The 21,453-nt window shown below is 44.4% G+C and overlaps 1 protein-coding gene across 9 annotated transcripts in view; it reads left to right on the plus strand.

Moving 5' to 3' along the window:
• The window catches only part of GARNL3 (GTPase activating Rap/RanGAP domain like 3), a 145,312-nt gene that overhangs the window by 75,768 nt on the left and 48,091 nt on the right, over nucleotides 1-21,453 (plus strand). For all 9 annotated transcript variants that reach the window (XM_036112831.2, XM_036112833.2, XM_036112836.2 and 6 more), the window contains 6 exons: nucleotides 2,545-2,644; nucleotides 4,176-4,294; nucleotides 10,325-10,389; nucleotides 12,733-12,796; nucleotides 15,051-15,077; nucleotides 21,244-21,319. In XM_036112831.2, coding sequence (XP_035968724.2) covers nucleotides 2,545-2,644; nucleotides 4,176-4,294; nucleotides 10,325-10,389; nucleotides 12,733-12,796; nucleotides 15,051-15,077; nucleotides 21,244-21,319 — 451 coding nt within the window. The remainder of the gene's footprint in view (nucleotides 1-2,544; nucleotides 2,645-4,175; nucleotides 4,295-10,324; nucleotides 10,390-12,732; nucleotides 12,797-15,050; nucleotides 15,078-21,243; nucleotides 21,320-21,453) is intronic.

Consider the following 21,453-nt stretch of genomic DNA (forward strand, 5'->3'; position numbering starts at 1 on the left):
TGCATGTTGCCCGTGGCATAGTGCACTATGGATCGGCACTACCAGTGGTTTATGATTATAAAGTGAATACTGTTGACAATGAAACATCCAGAAATTCTACTGGGAACAAAATCCAATTATGGCTCTTCTTGAGTCACACCAAAAGGTCAAAACTAAGAGGCAACATCTTGAACAGGGGATCAACATTAACATCACCAATGAGGAACAGATGGATGTCTTGATGTATGATAATCTGAGAAGGACAAGCACCACTTGTGTAGCATTCTGACCGGGTATGCATGACCTGAACCTCATCGTGGGCAACATCACACAAACCCAGAATGAGTCATGCTCAATTTTATTTTATTTATTTATTTATTTTTAAAGACTTTATTTATTTGACAGAGAGAGACAGCGAGAGAGGGAACACAAGCAGGGGGAATGGGAGAGGGAGAAGCAGGCTTCCTGCAAAGCAGGGAGCCTGATGCGGGGCTCGATCCCAGGACCCTGGGATCATGACCTGAGCCGAAGGCAGACGCTTAACGACTGAGCCACCCAGGCGCCCTGAGTCATGCTCAATTTTAAAAAAGAAGAGGGGAGGTGTGTGCTGTATTCTTGAAAAATGTCAGTGTTGTAAAAGGCGGAGTCTGGAATGTTCCAGAAGAAGGGAATCTAAAGAGACATGACAACTCAGTTGTCCTGCACTCAAGAGGGAAAATTCTTTAAATGACATTTTTAAGTCAATTAACAAAATTGGAATGCAGATGGTAGATTAGAGGTACCGTATCCATGTTAAATTTATAAAAGTTGGGAAAGCTATATTGTGGTTATATAAGAAGATATCTCTATTCTTGGGAAATACACACTGAAGCATTTAGGGATAAAGGGCTATTCTGTATCTTAGTCTTAAATGGTTCAGAAAAAATTCTGTGTGTATGTGTTTGTGTAGACAGTAGTGAGCAAATGAGTAAATGGGGTATAATATTCACAGTAGGTAAATCTGTTAAAGGGTATACAATATACAAATGCTCTGTGCAGTCCTATTCCTGCAACTGTTATGTAAGGTCAGAATTATTTCCAAATTAAAATATGTACATATATATATACATACATACACCATCAATAGCTGATTTTTTTTTAAATTCAAGAAAATTCAGTAAAAGTACAATAATGCTAAGAAACATTAACCTACTTTTTACTCCTTGGGAGTAAAGGGCAGAACATAAAAAAGAAGACAGACAATGATGTAATGGTTAAAATTTTTAAAAAGAAAAAAAACAACCCTCCGAAATTGGCACTGACTCAGTTTCAGCTCCACTGCTCATGAGCTTGGCTACCTTAGACAGCGTGGCTGAAGTGTCCGAGCCTCACTTTCTTCATCTGAAAGTAGAGGATAAAATAAAATCTATGTCATAAAGTTGGTGGAGATGCTATGGAGCTAATGCATATAAAGTACCCTTAAAGCTCTCTCAATGACTGTCAGTATTTCCAGAGCATGAGAAAGACAGAAAGCATCCTAATTCACTTTATAATTAATATAACCCTGAAAGTATGACAGAAATTCATACAGAAAAGAAACCTATAAGCCCCATCTCACTAACAAATATACATAATTCATTTTTTTAAAAATCCAGCAGTGTATCAAAAGAATACTCTATACCATGACCTAGTAGGAGGTATTCCAGAAATGTAAGAACCATTCGGCATCGGAAGAGCCAGTAGTATAATTCATTACATTACTGTGATTTTTTTCCCCATTTAACCTATTCTCTCAATAGTTGCCAAAAAAACTTTCAGTGCAATTCAATATTGATTCCTGAGAATGGCCTCTTTGTAAGCTCGGAATTGAAGGAAACCCCCTTCAACATGATAAAGCCAGTGACCACAAACGTCTAGGAAATCACCAGAGGCATATGGGAATCGGAAAAGTATGTTCCAGTCGCCTGCCATATACGCATGGCACAAAGTACATGCCAGTGGAGTTTCGGTATGATTGCATTTGGTAAGAAAATTACGTGTGTGTGTCCGTGTGAGAAAAAAATGAGAGGAAGCCATACCAAATCATTCGTAGTGACTATCTTTGGAGAGAGGATTCAGATTGTTCATTATGTTTATCCATAATTTCCCCATTGATTGTGTTACTTCATGACAAATTTTTAAATTCTACAAAAAAATATGAACTCGAATACGAGGCTGCGGAGATGTATTCCAGGTGAAATGGGCCTACTACAGGGGGTACCAGACGGAAGGGCTGCCTCTAGGCGGCACCAACTCCCAAATATTTGGAAGGTTTGGACCAGAAAGGAGAGAAATTTCAAATTGATACTCAAGCTGGAAATAGCTGAGCCCGCTGGTTCACTCGGTGCTTTTCCCTCTACCCCAAGGACCTTCAGAATGCTTCTGTGATGTGGACGTGGTGTCTTTTCTCAAGAAAACATGTACTTACTGCCCTATTTGTACCCTTCTGACCATGGCTTCTCTGGTTCTTTGGCCCCTGGTTCATTGCCTGCTTCTTGTTTACTTTCTGAATATGACTCTTACTCGCACAATTTTGTTCGATTCCAGAATGCAACTGCTCTCCCAGGGACGTGGCGAAGAACAGACGTGCACTTAGAGAACCCAGAATACCACACCAGATGGTATTTCAAGTATTTTTTAGGACAAGGTAACTATGCCATTATGGTGGTTGGGAAGAAAAGGTATTCAAAATGAAAATTAAGTGTTGGTGTTATTTTTTCTGATGCCCTAAAAAGTGTGAAACTAACCAGTTTAGGGACACTAATATCCAAGTTAATAGCTTTTTCAATTGAAAGATTCAATTCAGTCTCAGCCCTAGGATTTTTCATAAATATATGAAACCCATATATGAAACCATAAGGTTTTTTGGTCAGTTGTTTTTGTCCCTTGGGAGTTAAAGGGGACCTGATCATCTAAATAGCTATTTAAGACGCAAGAAGAATTTGCAGGGTGGAAAACAACTTCAGACGTAACAAGGCAAGTTGCCCTGTCTATAGTGAGTTTTGAACACTTAGTTCAAAGCAATGAGGCAAAAAAAAAAAAAAAAAAAAATGGATCCCTGAGCTCCAGGGCCACCACAGAACTAGAGAAGCGTTGTCCTGTGGGCTCTGGTGACGGGTATTTGTCACCTACCACGTGCCAGGCAATTACCCTGGCAAAGGCAGTCATTCTCCCTACCCTCACAGAGACTCTAAAATGGGTCTGAATCCTGGTTTTGCCATTCTTAACCACAGAAGCTTACACTGGTCACTCTCTACTTCTCTGAGACTTAATTTCCTTATCTGTAAGGTGGAGGTATTATTGTTACATACTGAGTGGGTTTGAACGGAGTTTCAGTGGTGCTGGAGAAACAGCCAAGCCCCGTGCCCGGCACGAAGCAAGGGCTCAGTCATTAATAGCAGTGTACATATAAAGTGAGGGGCTTGGGTGAACACATGTGGGAAGGCGGAAAACAGGAGTGTGTCTAATGACAGGAGAGACTGGGAAGGGGAGAATAATCACTGTTTCAGGATTCGAGAGGAGGTAGATAAATTGCTTATCAGGCTAATGCATGTGTTTATAGAAGATGTGATGTGGGGACTATATAATGAGAGTGATCAGACCCAAATTTTAAAAATCTGATACTGTTTTATTCTAAGTTCACTTACTGGACGAGGCATATTTCTTTATCAAGAAAGAAATTAGTGGGAAAGTTGTCATCCTCCCAAATGCTTGAAAGCATAGTGCCCAGAGCAGTGGTGACTTTAGAGAAAACTGATGCCATTAGGTAGATGCCAAGAAACTCAGAGGTAAGGCAGGCTCTGGAGTTGGTGGATTCAGGGGCTCAGTGGTGTCATCAAGGCTGGCCCTCCTCAGGGTCACAAGGTGGTTGCAGCACTTCCAGCTATCACTTCTAGACACCACCATGTCCAGAGGAAGGAGAAGGCCATCTTCAGGAGTAAGGAAGACTTTCCAGAAAGCCTTTCCATTTCTCCTCCTGTCTCATTGGCCAGAACTGGTCATATGTTCGTTTCTGAACCAGTAACTGCCAAGGGGAGTGGAAGCATGACCAGGTTCTTTCCAGAGCTGGGTTTGGGATTCTTGTTCCCTGCTCATGTGGGAAGGAAAAAGTGTCTACTCCCACCAGGGCCTAGAGGAACCAGCACATCTTCACTGTTCTGAACCTGTCTCTTTTCCAGTCCATCAGAATTACATTGGAAATGATGCAGAGAAGAGCCCCTTCTTCCTGTCTGTGACCCTCTCTGACCAAAATAATCAGCGTGTCCCTCAATACCGAGCGATTCTTTGGAGGAAAACAGTAAGTACCTCGCTTGTATCTACAATATCAGCACCATCCGGAGTTTGATTAGTGTCATTTTCAGAACCGTTGTCGTGGTTCAGGTGAGTCTTTTTCTATGAGGTTCTTTGAGTTTGGATATTCAGGATTCCACTCTTCAGAGGTGGAGCCTTCAAGCTCTGAGTATAACCACAACTTCCCCCATATGAGCCACTACCTGGACATGTCCAGTCCCTCCATCTCTGGCCGGTGGAACACAGAAGTGTATTTTACAGAGTATTAACCTTAGCTGCTACTAAGACTGAAACTGACCAGCTGGCTTACCTTCAACTAAAAGAAACAAAATGTATTCAAGGAATATAATGCTATTACAGGGGTACAGCCCATGGGGTGCTTCTGTTTCCCTGGGTCGTTCAGTCAAGCACTGAATCAGCTGTGCTTCTAGAATTTCTTTGAGGCTCAGCCCCTTTCATCAATTTCCTGAAGTAGGAAAATGACTCAAGGCTTTAACAAGACAAGTATCCCCGTCCGTGGTGGCTTCTGAGGACAGTGACCTGAACGAAGGCAAATCATGTCAACTCAGGAATGCAGGCCTCCCTGTAGCTCAGGAAAATTCTCTTATGTTCACTATCGTAGCTTTTCCTTCTCTTTTCTGATTTCTTATAGTAATTCTTAGAGTTGATCTCCATCTTTCACCTCTTACGTTTTCTTATTATTTTCTTCCCTTGGGTTTTTTTTTTTTTTTTTCCCTTCACTTCTGAGAGAATTTTTTCATAGGCATTACGGACACTGGAAAGAGCAAGGAGTTTGGGGTTAAGCAAACCAGGGTCAGATTACATCCGTAGCAAATTCATTCATGTCAATTTGAGAAAATGCTGATGAGCTCCATTTTCTTCTTTGTAAATTGGGGAAAATTCTGGGTTGTGGCTCACAGGGTGCTGAGGACTATATTAAGTGAGATCATGTTTGAAAATCTAAATCATCAATGAAATAAACCACACTCAGAAAACGTTAGTCCTGTTAGGTGGTGGTCTCGCTTTATGGGTGCAGTTGTTGAAAGCCATTACCTAGGGGCACCTGGGTGGCTCAATTGGTTGGCATCTGACTTCAGCTCAGGTCATGATCTCAGGGTCCTGGGATCGAGCTCTGAGTTGGGCTCCCTGCTCAGCGGGGAGTCTACTTGTCTCTCTGCCCCAACCCCCCCTTGTGCACGCTCTCTGTCTTGCAAATAAATAAATAAAATCTTAAAAAAAAAAAAGAAAGCCATTACCTAATAAAGTGTATGCTAATTTTTATCTCAGCAGCATAGTATCTCAAAAATTGCTACGTATATCTTTTTGGGAAATACAGGAACTTAAACAGTATTTTTTTAATATACACACACTTCAAAAAAACAGTAATTTTTATATACATACACACGTATATAAACACAGTTGCATACATACATACACATACAGCAACTTCAAAAAGCCCAGAAAGAATTTCTAGGAACCATTACAGAGTAATGTAGTTAGGAACTTTTTGTGATTAAAAATAGTAAGAGTACTAAAATAAAATCTAACATTTATTGAGCACTTACTGTATGCCACATACTATACCAAGTCTTCCCAATGCATTATCTCAATAGGTATTATTGCGCTTTAAATGACATGGCCGAGGCCACATGCCAGAAGGTGGCAGGCCAGGCAGAAGCCAGGACTGCACACCGAGCTGTCAAGGCTGTACGTAATTAATTCTGTATGTAATTCTTTGACTCCTGCTGTCTCTCTCCCTAGACTGTGAGCTCCATGAAAGTAGGGGACATAACTGCTTTGTTCTCACCCAGCCCGGTATCTGGCACATAGAAGTAGCTCAAGAAGTATTTATTGAATGAATTAATGAATGACACCAAAGTCCAGGCTAACCTGTGTGCTCTGCTGCCTCTGTTTATATAAATGTCCATGTTATGTTGCAGAAATTTTTCTCTTTTTAAGCAGGTTTAAGATAAAAGTCTAATGTAAACCCGAGTTAGCTCTTACTCATGAATGATTTCCTACAGAAAGGTTTTGGCTCTCACCTCTCTCCCCATGCCACTGAAATGGGGCTCAGTCATATCATCATCAGAGCTGTCCTGGAGCGAAGTTGATGCACTGGTTTTAGAAGATAATGGTGAAGGACTGTGTGCCCGTTGTTCTCAGGTGCATACATGACGGTCTTTTCCCTTTATTCACCCAGTGAGAAGTGATCGTGCCCTTATCTAAAGCCTCTTATCTTCTGCACCAGGAAGACTCTTTTCTGGCCTGTTTGGGTTGGTTTTTTTTTTAAGATTTTATTTATTGGAAAGATTTAAGATTTTATTCACTGGAAAGTACCTGTCACTGAAATCCATGGTCCCAGCCATTTGCCCCTTGTGGTGAAGTCATTGCACACTGTGACCTCTGGGACCTGATCCCAGGTCTCGCTAGTCACTGAGCCTCTCAGCTCTGTCCTTCTCACCAGCACATCCCCTGCAAGCCACGGGACAGGTGGGGAGGGGCAGAAGCATCGCTTTAGGCTTATGTTTCTAATCTTGCTGACCATCCGCGCTTGAAGCTGCTGAGTTATTGCCCCTCGTCAGGTTCAAACAGGTTCTACCTGGACTTCAAGATTCCTACAGAAGGCCGTGCCTGGGAAGTGAGCCCCTAATCCAAATGTTCTTAGATGTCTCCATGTCTTATTTTAATATGTTTGCAGTGTCCCTCACCCTCTTTGAGGCCTGCCCTCTGAACGGCAGAATCAAGGGCCCCAGCATCTAACGCCTTAGCTTTCCTGCCTTCCTTCTTACTTCTTCCACCAAAACAAGAAAGGGCAGTTCTGTACTTCTGCCACCTTTCTAGAATGGATTTTCTCCCCGTCCTGTCTTCTTTCTTCGGGCAGTGACAGCCGCCCCACCTCCTCACCTGGGAGGGTTGCCAGGTACTAGAGGACGGAGGGTGGGGCAGATGCAGGAGGGAATTTTGCTTATTTTAATTTCTAAAGATGTTGTCTCTGTTACATTATAAATTGAGATAAACACTTTGAAGGAAACAAAGGCAGAATGATACGGGAGACCAACTTCAGATCAGATAGCGCTGGAAAAGTTTTTCAAGGAGGTGACATTTAAAGAGACCTGCAGGAGGAAAAGGAACTAACCACATAAAGAGTAAGGGACGGGCACCTGGGTGGCTCAGGCAGTAAAGCGTCTGCCTTCAGCTCAGGTCATGATCCCAGGGTCCTGGGATTGAGCCACGTGTCAGGCTCCCGGCCCAGTGGGGAGTCTGATTCTCCCTCTCCCTCTGTCCCTCCCCTTGCTTGTGCTTTCTCTCTCTCTCTCAAATAAATAAATAAAATCTTAAAAACAAACAAACTAAAAACAGAGTAGGGGAAGGGGGCAGGCAGGGAGCATTCCAGAAAGAAGGAACAAGGAAGACAAGACAAATGAGGAGCTCGGGGACTCCTGGCGCCAGGAGAAGTCAAGGAAGAGTCAGTTGGCCCGCAGGAGCCCGTGAAGGCAGTGGGGCTGGCCTGACGAGTCAGCCCCACTCTGTTGAGAAGTGTGGTGCCTTCCCCAGAGCCTCGGCTCCAGAGCCCGCTGTGTGTGCCCGGGGCAGGGCGGGCATTGGCCACCAGCTACAGGTGCTGAAGGGCTGGGAGGGACTGAAGAAATCAAAGCAGAGCTTGGCAGGAGGGGTCCGTCGTGAAGCCCCTTTGGGCCCAGAACTAGTGCTCGAGGCTGCGGGAAATCCAAAGAAGCGTATGCCTCCTCCATGAGCTCCCATTCCATTCTAAAACAGACACACAGCTACACGTGTGAGCCCTGACCTAAACAGTCTTGTCTATCTGTGCTGTGTTTCTTCTAAACACAAAGACAAGACTTAAAAAAACACAAAAAAACCCTCATACTTACTGTACAAATTCCATCCAGACAATGCCCTTAGTAAAAAGAAGAGGCTCGGGGCGCCTGTGTGGCTCCGTCAGTTAAGCATCTGCCTTCGGCTCAGGTCGTGATCCCAGGGTCCTGGGATCGAGTCCCCCATCGGGCTCCCTGCTCCGCGGGAAGCCTGCTTCTCCCTCTCCCATTCCCCCTGCTTGTGCTCCCTCTCTCACTGTCTCTCTTTGTCAAGTAAGTAAATAAAATCTTTTTAAAAAAGAAAAAAGAAGAGGCTCAAAGTCCAGCTACTCAGGGATAATCACTGCAAGGGCCTTAAAGACACTGGTCCACGCTCACACACACACACGCTCGCACACACGCATGCGCGCGCACACACACCTGCCACGTAAGGGGGTAACGTCCGACGCGCACTTGCACATCCTTGCAGTGATCACTTGGTGTTTCCGGATACGTATGTGTACTTGGCTCTGACCATGCCTCTGTTGATCCCACTAGAAAACAGAACCGAAAGGTGTGTTTTGTTAGAGAGCAACTCTGCAAAGCTACAAAAGGGAGAAGATGGGGAGGAAGAGCTTTGCCAGCATGCGATGAAGAAGATTACAAATCCACAATCCCCTGAGCCCGGGGTTTCGCATCCGTGTAGGCAGCTTATGAAGATGTTACCATCAGCCAGGCAGGGGCTGGATCCTCTCCTATTCCATATATTCCCCCCTCAGGCCGCCCTTGGCTTCTCTAAAACTGCATTTGTTGTGCTCGGTGAGAAGAAAAGGTAGCCAAGGTAGGGGTTGAGCAAGAAGGTCAGATTCAAGACCCTCTTCTAGAAGGGCTGGCATCCCATACAGGCGACCACAGTGTAAGGCGGGCCGGGGCCAGCAAAAAAAAACAAGGCCACCGAAATAACTCAGGTTTCAATGGGTGGGTTATGTGGAATTTGAAAATGCCTATTCTCATCATAATATTCCCCTATATTGGAAATCTTCTTAAAATCTCTTTAATGTAAACTACATTGGCTAAAGAGAACCCATAAGAAGGGCTCTGTCTAGTGCAACTTGTGATGGTTAGCTGGAAAGACACACTCCCCAGCCTGGAGTGCGGGTGAGGTTACTGGTTCTCCAGGGGCATGGTGCGAATGTTTAGTTTACCAAAAGAGATCATGGGCTTGTCAAGGTTGAAGAACTCTACTACTGTGACACCAGTGTTCAGGGCTTGGACAGATGGGTTGGCAGGTGTTATCTCGAAAACACAAGGAAAATCCTATATCCTTCTTTGCCCATTTCCTACAAGAAATGCCCTGCGCCTTTTCTAGCAGTTTGTGCTGCCAATTTTATTATTAGTCAAAGTTAGAAAGTTTTAAATGTGTACTACATTGTAATCCCTTTTGCTAAACGTGCAGTATAAATCCATTGTGGATTATAAATCTGCATTATATCTATTTTTGGAGATCATAAAGAGAGTAGCACTCATCTCTGCTGGGTGGTTTGGACGTGGGCCTGAACCATTCGGGCAACCCTTCATTCATTCCCTTTCACACAACAAATATCCATTGAGTACTTTCCATGAGTTAGTCACAGTGGGTACTCATTTAGAGAGAAAGAAACAGAGTTTAAATAGTAAACACAGAGGGGCGCCTGGCTGGCTCAGTCGGTAGAGCATGTGACCCTTGATCAAAGGGTTGTGAGTTCAAGCCCCTGGTTAGTTACGGAGCCTACTTAAAAAAAAAAAAAATAGTAAACACAGAAAAATATAAAAGTACATGTTATGAAAACCTCTCAAAAGATTCAAATGATTTCTAGTTCAGAAAGCCTTCAACTTGGAGATCTCACATGTAGGTCCCATTGAACATGCAAAGACTGCTTTCTTCTCATTATCTTTGAGGCTGATCTGACTCTTGGCTCAGAGACCAAACCCTTTCTCATCTCAGTCAGATGGCTCATCCACTCACCGCACCTACAACACCAAGGACCCACCAGTCCATACATTGAAGAGTAAAGCTTAAATCCATAGTGTTGGGGTTGGGGAATGGTGAAAGATGCTGTCGAGCCTGAGGAAGATTTTTCCCATGACAGAATGTGTTTCTTCATATATAGGTTCATATATTCTTTTACGGCCAGGTAAGGCTTATTGAGAGATGGAAATTGCCAAACTTCTTTTTGACTTTCCAGGGTACCCAGAAAATATGCCTTCCGTACAGTCCCACAAAAACTCTCTCTGTGAAGTCCATCTTAAGGTGAGTACTCAAGAAGAAGAACCCAACACCAGGAGCCTTTATAAGTATTTTTCTTCTGTGATTGTTCTGATGTTATTTTTCTACTTTCTGGAGCCTTGACCACGTCCCAGACATTTTGCTAAGCCTCTGATGTGCAGTATCCCCTGCCGTCTTCACAGCACCTCGGTGGGACGGGCACTGCTATTACCCCACCGTGGAGAGGCAGAGGTGGAAGCTCCAAGAGAGAAAGATCACACAGCTAGCTTGTGGTGGGAATTAAGCTCCGCTCTTAACGCATCTCCGAACTGCCTACGTAGCCTGCTCCTTTTTTCTTGCATGCATGCTAATACTTCGGTTTCATAAAGAAAATCAAGAAATATTTTTCCTCTCATTTTCCTGCTTTGAAATAGAAACTCGTATGTCAGCAAATGCTTCCTAGAGAAGAATGTGCTTATTCTTTGCAAAGAGAGAGTTAAATGAGTAGACGGTCTAGCTGCTCCGCGCTCAGCTGCCGCTCCTGCCCCCCACCTTTCCGTCCCCCTCCTGGCTCTCCCATGCTGGTGGCAGATCCCCCTAGGGAATGCCACCACTCATGCGGTACCTGTTGCTTCATCCAGTCCAGCCAAGAGGCTACATCATAGTGACCATAGCTTCTGTTTGTTGGGCACTGTGCTGAAGGCTCTGTGGTCATTCTCTTAGTAAATTTTTAAACCAGCTCCACAAAGGAGATCCATTATCACCTACACTCCACCAAGGAGGAATCAGAGCCTCAGAGAAGTGAAGGGATTTGACAAAGATCTCACAGCTGGGAAACTACAGAGCTGGGATTTGAACCCAGGTCCCTACCATCCCCGTGCTTGGGCTGTTAGCCGCCAAGGCCCACATGGTGTGAGTATGAACACTTATCCCAGAGCCCTGGTGCTTTATTTGTCTGCAACTAGGTGTTGGGAAGAGATGGTGTTTTCAGCGTCCCCGCTGCAACGCACACTTGCAAAACGTCTGTTAGAGTGACAATCTCGACTCCATGGGTCAGGGACTGCATCTGGCTGATGAAAGGGGCACTGAGATTCGGAAGCAAAAATTTTTAGATCTCCTCTTCAAACTTGATTTGGTCTCCAAATTGCAGACCTTCTCCTTTCTGCTCTCGGCCTTCTGATTTTTCTTCCGAGCAGTCTGAAACCTGAGCTATGAAAGCATCAGTGAAGAGGTTAACATCTTTATTGAGCACAGAAATATCTTGCTGCTTCTAAGGAGGTATAAATCTTAACTGGCTTTGAGAGGAATACTTAGAATTATACTGGCTTAAGATTTCTGTGACTTTTTTTTTTCCCTAAAAAGAAGCTACTCCAGCTCCTTTCTTCTTTATATTTGAAGACATTTCATTTTGTTATGATTTCCATTTAGTTATATGAGTAGGACCTCCGCTTCTGCCCCCACTCATGTAGCCAGAGCACGTTTCAGCCAGAAACATTTTTTTTAAAGACATGGAAGATCAAAACTTCTACAGTTGCTGCTGATAGAAGAAAAAATGTTATCTTTGTTATAATATTGAACTTGAAAACTTAAAAGGAAATGAAAAAATGAATACTATGGAGGCAGGTAAGTCTGGGCTGAAATCTTGGCTCTACTACTTACCAGTTTTGTTATCCTAGTTCACGTTCCTCACCTTTAAAATTTTTTAAATAATTTAATGGGGGTAAAATAGCACTTGCCTCAGAGAGAATAAACAAGGTCATCCATGGAAAGCATTTAGCAGGCTCCCAGACATTATAAATACTCTATAAATATTAGCTATTATTATGTTTACCTTACAAATATGGGACTCCTAGATGAAAGGGGCCTAAGGGATCGTGCATTTCAACTGCATGTTTTACCTCTGGAGGAACTTAGGCTCAAGGAGGTTGACATTCTAACGTGAAAGAACCATCCTGTGAAGGGGAGGGCCTTTTGCCCTAAGTGGCGAAGGAATTGTCAAAGGAAGAAAGAAACACCAGGTAGTCTTACTTACATTTCATTTTATCATTAACTGCTACATAAATGTCAATGAACCACTTTTTTGATAAATAAAAGAATCTTGGAGGTTAGTCGGGCTGCCTGAAACATGCTCCTGATCGTCTCTTCCTCCCTTATTAGATGAGTGTCAACAAGGGCCAGTTATATAAGTAAAGTACCATGCAGTGTTTGGTTACTCTCATGTATTCATTGAGCACCCTGCGTGATCATTGATCTCCTGTGTGCCCGGCCCTTCAGGGAATCCAGCTGTGATTTTTCTAGGAGATATTATTTAGTTTCTCTGAAGCACAGAGACTTGTTCTAAGTTAAGTTTCCACCACGCTGTGGCTCATTCTGTCCTTTCTATTTCAGTGCCATGAACCTGGACAAATTTGAGAAAGGCCCCAGAGAAATTTTTCATCCCGAGATCCAAAAGGTAAAAGAATTTTGTGTCTCCTAATGGTATATATTGGATCACAGTGTTAGATGAGGACAGACAGAGCATCGGTGATTCTTAGCCTCAGATCCAAGCCTAATCGGAACCACCTGCGGGGCTTTGAAAACAATCATCATAAAGAACCTTACAGCTGAGATTCTGATTTGTCAGGTGGGGGTGGGAATCTGCATTTTTCAGGAGTTTCGTGAGTGGTTCTGAAGCATAGCCGTAACTGAGAACCCCTGAACTCTATGGTCCTTGATCCATGAACTGAAAGGGTGTATGTTCAGAAGGACTTTATTTGCTTAAAAGCCAGTCTTTTTACTGAGTGATGTGGAATTGTGTGGAATGTTAGATTTTTTTTTTTAAATAGTAAAGCACAAAATGTGTTTATTGAGCTCTAACTCACATAGAACACTGTGCAGTGTACCGTAGAGAATAGAAGGTATCCAGAATCCATCCTGTTTTCTCAAGACTTACTGCTAAGGGAAAATAATCTGCCTTGGGAGGAAAAAGTTTAGAGTCATAATCTAGGTCAAAGGCCATCAGAAAAATGTCAGCCAAACTTTTGTCTTGTTGCAGTTGATATAGCTTTGAAATTCACCCCTTGAAACTTACACGCAGTCATCACCTAGTGCCAGCCACGTGTCAGAGTTGAGCTTCCGGGAGGTGGGGACGCCCGGGCCAGGTGATAGGGAAGAGGCCAGAGAGGCAGGCTGGAATTCCATCCAGGCAGCAGGGAGCCTGTGGAGTCTTTAAGTGGAGGAGCATCGTGCTTAAGTCTGCTTTTCAGGGAAATAACTCCGAGGGTATGAGGAGGATAGATGGGAGCATGAGCAGCCTTTGCTTGTAAGCCTTTAAAATAGTTAACTTTTAAAATAAAGTTATCGGTTCTCAGCTTACCGCTAAATACGGAGTGTTGTGAATTCCCATATCTTCTGTTTTCATGTAATGTTTAAAATAGTATTTGTACCCTGACTCAACCCCAGAAGGAACTGAGGCCAAAATGGGTGCGTTCGGTTAAACTTTAAGCAGTGTGAAGCCATGAGATGCTTAAACTAACTCGTGATAGTGAATTGTAAAATGACTTGGAATTATCAATATGCCACTACCAGTGTGCCTTTATTACCTCATCTGTACAAGTTGTCATATTCTTTTTTTTTTTTTTTTTTTTTAAAGATTTTATTTATTTCTTTGACAGAGAGAGACACAGCGAGAGAGGGAACACAAGCAGGGGGAGTGGGAGAGGGAGAAGCAGGCTTCCCGCTGAGCAGGGAGCCCGATGTGGGGCTCGATCCCAGGAACCTGGGATCATGACCTGAGCCGAAGGCAGACGCTTAACGACTGAGCCACCCAGGCGCCCCCAAGTTGTCATATTCTTAATCCTTTCCTTCTTGGAGCCTGGATGAGACCCCCAGGCACAGGACCTAAACCCCACAGAGCCCCTGGGATGCTTCTTCCTGCATCCTGCCGCTGAGTGTGGGCCCTCAGCGGACTTCGCGTCTGCCCAGGCTTCCCTGTCTGCTTTCCCTCCTCCAGGGCATCAAAGAGGACAAGGAAACAGGAAATGGCAACCTTCTGCCTCTTTATATCATAACTCTCTGCCTGTTTTTCACCAAACAAAAGACACCTTCCACTTTCCCGACATCTGTGTTTTGACTCTCTTTCCCTTCACGAGGGGCTGCCCACGCGCTCTCCCGCCGTCCCGGGTGTGTGAGCAGGCACGTGTGTGTGCCCCTCGGTCGTGGTGGTTTCACTGCTGTAGGTGGACCCGAGGGCGCCCTGAGCCGCAGGGGTTGGGGAGAGGAGGAAGGAAAAGGTCTCGGATCCAAAAAGTAAACAGAAAATAAACCTCATGGTAAAGAAGGCATCTTTCCACCAAGCGGGAAGGTGGCTGGTGCTATTTAAAAATGTTATTCTGTTTCTGGCTGCTATACCACAGTTACATTTTTCTTGGCCAAAATCTTCCCAGAAGCAACGTGTGAGAAGCTAGCTTTAAATAGATAGAGAAACCTGGGTGTCTATGTATTTCTTCTGGCTGCTATGCATCATCCTTGTTTCCAGATAGTTGTGCCATAATGTGACTTTCCTAGATGACCAGGTAGTTTACAAAAATCTGTACAACAAAACTGGAATATTTTAAGCGCTTCTGGGGGATGGGGGTGGGGAGTGGTGTACATGGGGGTGTACATGTTGTCACAGAAAGTCAAAATAAAATCAGCACGGACATAACTTTCAAAATTTGGTTTGACAGGACTTGCTGGTTCTTGAAGAACAAGAGGTAAGAAATTTTATGAGAAATTTTATGTTCCTGCTATGTTCTGCTTCTGTGTTTGTAAATGTGCTTCTCCCTTCACCCCGACCATGACCTTTTCTTTCAGTCAAACCTCTACGTGGATTTGCTCACTGAGCGTACTGTCACTGAAAGGCTTTACCAACATGTTTTTTCAAGGTAGATTTCAGGACCTCCTATGCAGCTAGCTATAAAGATATAAAAACAAGCTACTTAAATCTGCTTGGAAATATTCAGATTTTAGCCTCATAATCAGGGTGAGTAATGAGGTTTTCATTTTCAGTAAGTCAAAGAGAGGGCGTTTGTGCTTTATTAGCACATTCGATTTACTGATGCCATATTTATTTACATATCTCCATCCCTTGTTGCCCCACTTTTAAAAAATGTATTGGGTTTTCTAAGGACATAACTAACGTAGGGAAATAATAAAAATGCTATCAAAGGCAATTGAGTAAATTATAGTTTTTGCATATCATGCCTTTCGGTAAATGGTCATATCGTTCATCCAGTTGCTCCGGCCAAACTTGGAAAAATCCTTAACACCTCTCTTTCTCTCACACCTAATCCTTCAGTACATCCTGTGATGATTTCTTCAAAATATACCCCTAATTCAAATTTCTCGAGGTTTCCACCACGACTGCTCTCATCCCCTGACATCACCCCATCATCTCTCACCTGCACTATGCATTTTCCAACTTTCCGCTCCCACTCTATTCTGTTTCTCGTGTAGCAGCCCAATGGTCCTTTTAAATGTCAAGTCAGGTCACCCCTATGTTGCAAGCTGTCATGGCTCCCCATCCCACTCCAAGTCGAGCCCCGAATCCTGACCAGGACCCCCGGGGCCTGCATGACGCAGCCGTGCTGCCTCTCGGGTCCTCTCCTCCACACTAACCATGTTGACTTCCCAATTCCTCCACCTGCTCAGGAAGACCCTGCTGTTCCCACCCCCTTAGGATGCTCCTCGCCGGACGTCCTCAGGGTCGAGCACCCTTTCCTTGATATCAGGGTCTCTGCTTGGAGAGGCTGTCCTTGACCATTCTATCTAAAATAGCACACCCTGCCTCTCACCCTCTGCCCTGCGCACCGTTTTGTGTTTCTTCTTGACACTTGTGTTTTCATTGACTCGCTCTGTATCTGTTGCCCTCCCGAGAATATAAGCAGCATAAGAGCAGGGGGAGCTTATTCAATTTGTTCCCGGCTGTATCCCTAGATCCTAGAGCAGTGGAGAGAGAGGGCACAAAGTAAGTATTTGGTGGCTGAATAAGTGGATGATGTATTGATTGAATGAATTATGAAAACGAATGACACCATTGAAAAGAAGGGGGTGGACCTTTATTTACTGGCACGGAAAGTTTTCTACGACGCACTAGTTACGGGGCGGGGGCCGCAATTCACAGGGCAATACCTACAGTATATTCCCAGTTGTTTTTATAAACAAACACATATGTATATTCAATCATTAGCTCATTCATTCATTGATTCAACAAATATTTCCTGAGCTCCTTCCGTGTGTGTACCATGTGCTGTTTGCGGCATTGGGAACACATTGATGAGCAAGACGAGGCCCCTTCGTGGAGCTTACAGTCTGGTGGGGTAAGACAAACTACACAAATGAGCAAACCTAAACATGATAATGTGGATAGCCCCAAGAGCTGTGAGGAAAATAAAACAAGGTAGGCGATACAGGGGAAGGAGTAGGTTTTTGACATCGAACAGAGTAGGTTTGTCTGAGGCAGTGATATCTCAGCTGATTCCCGAACACGTCAATGTACGTGCAAAGGAGCTGAAATAATGCGCCCCAGATTGTTGGCAGGCGTTACTCTGTGGAAGGCACTGGGGGTGTAGGGTGGGCTGCTGCAGAGCTCCGGCAAACCGAGACGTCCCTGTTTTTCTCTATATCTTATCCCTGGATGAATCACGCTTGTGGCGCCAGAATTCATGAACTCCATGTATGGTTTGTAGAAGGCAGGAAATGAAAGTAAGACACATTTCTGGCAAACATTTGAAAAATACAGAAACACCCTGGGGCGCCTGGGTGGCTCAGTCGGTTAAGCGTCCAACTCTTGGCTTCAGCTCAGGTCATGATCTCAGAGTCCTGGGATCGAGCCCCACATCAGGCTCCACACTGAATGCAGAGCCTGCTTAAGATTCTCTCTCCCTCTGCTCCTCCCCTACCCCACTCCACTCGTTTTCTCTCTCTCTAAAATTAAATAAATGAATAAAATCTTAAAAAAAAAAAAGAGCACTCATTACAATGCATTTGAGGTGTGAGTGGTGGTCATCTCTCAGAGCTTCCCTGAGGATGTGGCCAAGGCACTTCTGCCAGCTTCTCAGCTCAGAGCATTGATCCTAATTCCACCCAATTATAGTGATAAACTATCAGCTGCAAAGATGAGCAGGGAAAAAAATTAATAAACAACACTAGTGATGTCCCTGAAGGGTTGACGATTTGGTAAAGTGTGGTCAGTGTCCTAAAACCCAAGTGTTGTGTGTCCACAGCATAGAGAGGCCCCGCAGGAGAGAGCATGCGCCCCAGGCCGCAACGTGCATGGAGACAGTGAGAGAAGCGTAGGAACATGTAAATCAGAAAAATATCGAGGCACTGCCTAAACAAGAGTAATGAGGAACCCAGGGTGTTCAGTTTCGAATCAGGCCATCATTTCTTGGTCTTTCTGGAATTACTGGAACTTAGTGTCCCCACATACTTCACTTTCTTCAAAAGAAATGTGATTCTTAGCTTCCTATTAATTCCCAAGGATATGACTGCACTTTGGTTTATAATCATGTTGACTTTTGTCTCAGACCATTTAGGACTTAAAAATCAAAAGTCCCATATAAGCAGGAATTACAAAATGACCTTATCTCTATGATGAGTGTCTGGGCAGGACGTAAGTCCTAAGAAAACCAGTTTGCATGGATTCCCCCTACCGGTCACCTCCCTCCAGGCACCCAGATCTGGTCTTAGGACCTTGCAAGCTCTCCCCCGCCAACCCCCAAGATCTAGTGCTGGAAGGAGCAGCCAGCCTCATGAAGCACTAATGATGTTAGGTTAAATGGTTTGTTAAAATATGATCTGTGGTGGTCGGGTAGCCCCAAATCAAACTATTCCCTCCCAAAAACTGTCTCTGTCAACAATACAATCCACTCCATTCAGTAATACCTTGATTTCTGGAGATAGGCAAAAACTCTGAGTTAATCAGTGACATCACTTGGGAAGCCCTAGAAACAAAATTAGCTAGAGACCCTGTAGGTGATTTCAGGTACTTTGTTAGGCCTTGCAACACTGGGCTTTCTGGAGTCTCCACCTGAAGCGGGGGGGGGGGGGGGGGGGGGTCCTCAGCCAGGGTACTGACAGCAAGGTGCCAATGACAGAGCCATAAAAACTCTTGAAAGCTTTGCCCTGTGATCAGGTGGCCGTGGGCCCCATTTCTGCATGTAGCTCTCCACTTCCCTCAACCCAATACCACACTGAGAAGACCACACTGTGGGGTTGGGAAGAGCACTGGGTCAAAAGTCCAGAGACCCGACTTCCAGCTCCCATTCTGCCCTCCGCTTAGTGCCAGCCGTGGGCAGGTTAGCCTTCCCTGGTCTTCATGTGTCCTGTCTGTAAGATGAAAACGTGGACTCAGTGGGCCGTGGGGCCCCTTCTGGTTCTAACAGGCTGCTGGATCCTGGCTCATGACCCTGGTCATTGACCGAGTCCTTCTGCCCTTGGCTTGCTAGCAGTCAGCTCAGCTGGACCTGATGCTGTGCCTTCTGGCAGGCTGCTGGTCTGTTCCTCTAGTCCAGTGGTTCTCCAAGTGGGGTCCCTAGACTAGCAGCATCAGCAGCACCTGGGAACTTGTCAGAAATAGAAATTCTTGGGGCACCTGGCTCGCTCAGTTGGTTGAGCGTCCAACTCTTGATTTCAGCTCAGGTCTTAATCTCAGGGTCTTGAGTTCAACCCCTTTGTTGGGCTCCATGCTGGTTGTTGAGCCTACTTAAAAAAAAACAAAGAAAAAGAAATACAAATTCTTGGGCCCTACCCGAGAACTGCTGAATGGAAACTCTGGAATTGGAGCCTAGCAATCTATTTTAAGAAGGCTGCCAAGTAATTCTGATGCCCGGTCAAGTTTGAGAACCACTGCCTTAGGCTCTGCGCTATTATCCTGAGAGGATCATCTGTCAGACTCCACACTACTGTGGGTGCTTTTTAAGGGACCTTGGAGAATGCGGGATATGCCATAGTCTTGGAGACATGTGATTGCTGTCATCATTTCCAAAACACAGAAAGAAAAGTTGGCAAGTTTAGAATCATCAAGTGGATAGAGATCCCTGGCAAAATTCTAAGAAATTACCAAAAACAAGTCTGTGAGGACGAGGTAATCGTTTGGAGGCAGCTTGTGAAAAATAAGTTGTATCTGACCAGTTTTGTTTCTTTTCCCAGTTATTATGCACACAGTTATTCCGTGAATATTTATGAATCCTCTCCAGTATACCCAGCACTGTGTGGTGGGCACTGGAGGTTTAGTGGGAAGTTAAGAGGGGTCTGATCCCCCCTTCACAGGATGTGTATGTTCTAGTGCTAGAGACAGACACATATACACACTGAATAAAAGAACTACAGAGTATGGGGGCGCCTGGGTAGCACAGTCGGTTAAGCATCTGACTCTTGGTTTTGGCTCAGGTCATGATCTCAGGGTCCTGGGATCCAGCCCAGTGTCCTGCTCCATGCTCAGCGGGAATCTGCTCGTCCCTCTCCCTCCCCACTGTCCCCTCCCTCCTCCCCCCCCCACACACTCTCAAATCAATAAATAAAATCTTAAAAAAAAAGAATTACAGAGTATGGATAGTGCTTAGAAAGCAAAGTGTTAGGGCGGAGAGTAACAGTGGAGGAGGATGGCTTTCTACGGGCAGTCAGGGAAGGCCTCTCTGGAAACGGGCCTCTGAGCTGAGGCCTGCATGATGGGAAAGAGCCTGCCATAGAGGCTGCTGTGGAGGGGTTCCAGATGAGGGCTCAGCTTGGGCCTGTCCTCCCTCTTCCACGCTCTAGTAGAAAACCACTCTCGCTGATGGGTGTGCATCTGTCTTTCAGGTGTGTTGGGGACAGAAAAATGCTGAGAAGCACAGCCTTGGACCCCTGGATTTTCAGAGTCTTAATTCTCCCAGATCCAGCTGTCCTGAATCCCAGCATTCTGCCTTGATCTCCCCCCAACCTATGACGCAATGGCCAACGCTTTAAACACCTTTGTTCCTAGCCTACCCCTTAATTGACCGCCAAGAATTCCCCCATCTAGTGCTGCACCAAATGGCCTTGCAAAAGTTGATTCTCTTCAGCCTCAGATTTTATTTTATTATGAAATACTTCAGATACACAAAAAAGAGAATAATATTATGAAGACCTATAAACCGGTTATCCAGCTTAAGGAAAAAAATATTGAAAGTACCGTTGAACTACCTGATCTCTTTCCTCTCTCTTCCTATAGAACCTATCATCTTGCATTTCGTATTTATTATTCCCACAGGATCAGATTTTAATCCAGGCTTTAAAGTCGAGGGTAGTAGACTGAACATTTGTACTAGCTACTTCTTGATTTCCTTCCCCCTCCCCCACACATCTGTTTTGTGACTTCTTGAGATTCAATATCTTTAAGAATTGGGGGAAATGAGCTTTTAGAACAAATTGCCTACATTTTCCGTTTCTATTCCTAAGAGCCCATAGGATATCAGCCTAAGATTGTTGTGTTCAGTTTTGAATTACACTGAGCTCTCCCCTGTGTTAGCTGATCAGAACAGGGCACCAGGCCCGTGAGCTCCTGCTGGCTCTTTGAGCTGTGGTTTGCCAGAGAATGGGCCTGGCGTCCTACAGAAGCCATTAGTAATGAAGTTACAAATGAATTAACTCACATAAAAACAGAGAGTTTCAACCGTAAGCTATCAAAACCTATAGAAATAAAGGAATATTAATTTAATATTGGTTAAACCTATAGCAATAAATGAATATTAATTTAATATTGGTTAATTTGGTCAGAGTTGAGATGGAGGAGAATAAGTAATGCCTCGAGTATCCATCTGGTCCCTGAAGTTTTCCTAAGTAATTTATAGCACATGTCGTAACTGTATATGTTCTGATGATAAAGTTTACATTCAACACCTTTTGTTGTCTTCTTGTAAGGGCTCTGTGAATTTCAAGTTTGGGGTTCTCTTTGCCAAAGACGGGCAGCTCACGGATGATGAGATGCTCAGCAACGGTAAGTGTCCCCTAATTTGTGCTGAGACCCTGTTCTGCCTTGTCGTGGTTTTGACAGTCCAAATTGAACTTACCTGTTGAGTTGGAGTCCTTAATACAAAGAAAAAGCCAGTTGTTTTGTGAAATTTTAGGGTA

This window comes from Halichoerus grypus, chromosome 14 (assembly GCF_964656455.1).
Source record: "Halichoerus grypus chromosome 14, mHalGry1.hap1.1, whole genome shotgun sequence".
In the NCBI taxonomy this organism is placed as follows: Eukaryota; Metazoa; Chordata; class Mammalia; order Carnivora; family Phocidae; genus Halichoerus; species Halichoerus grypus.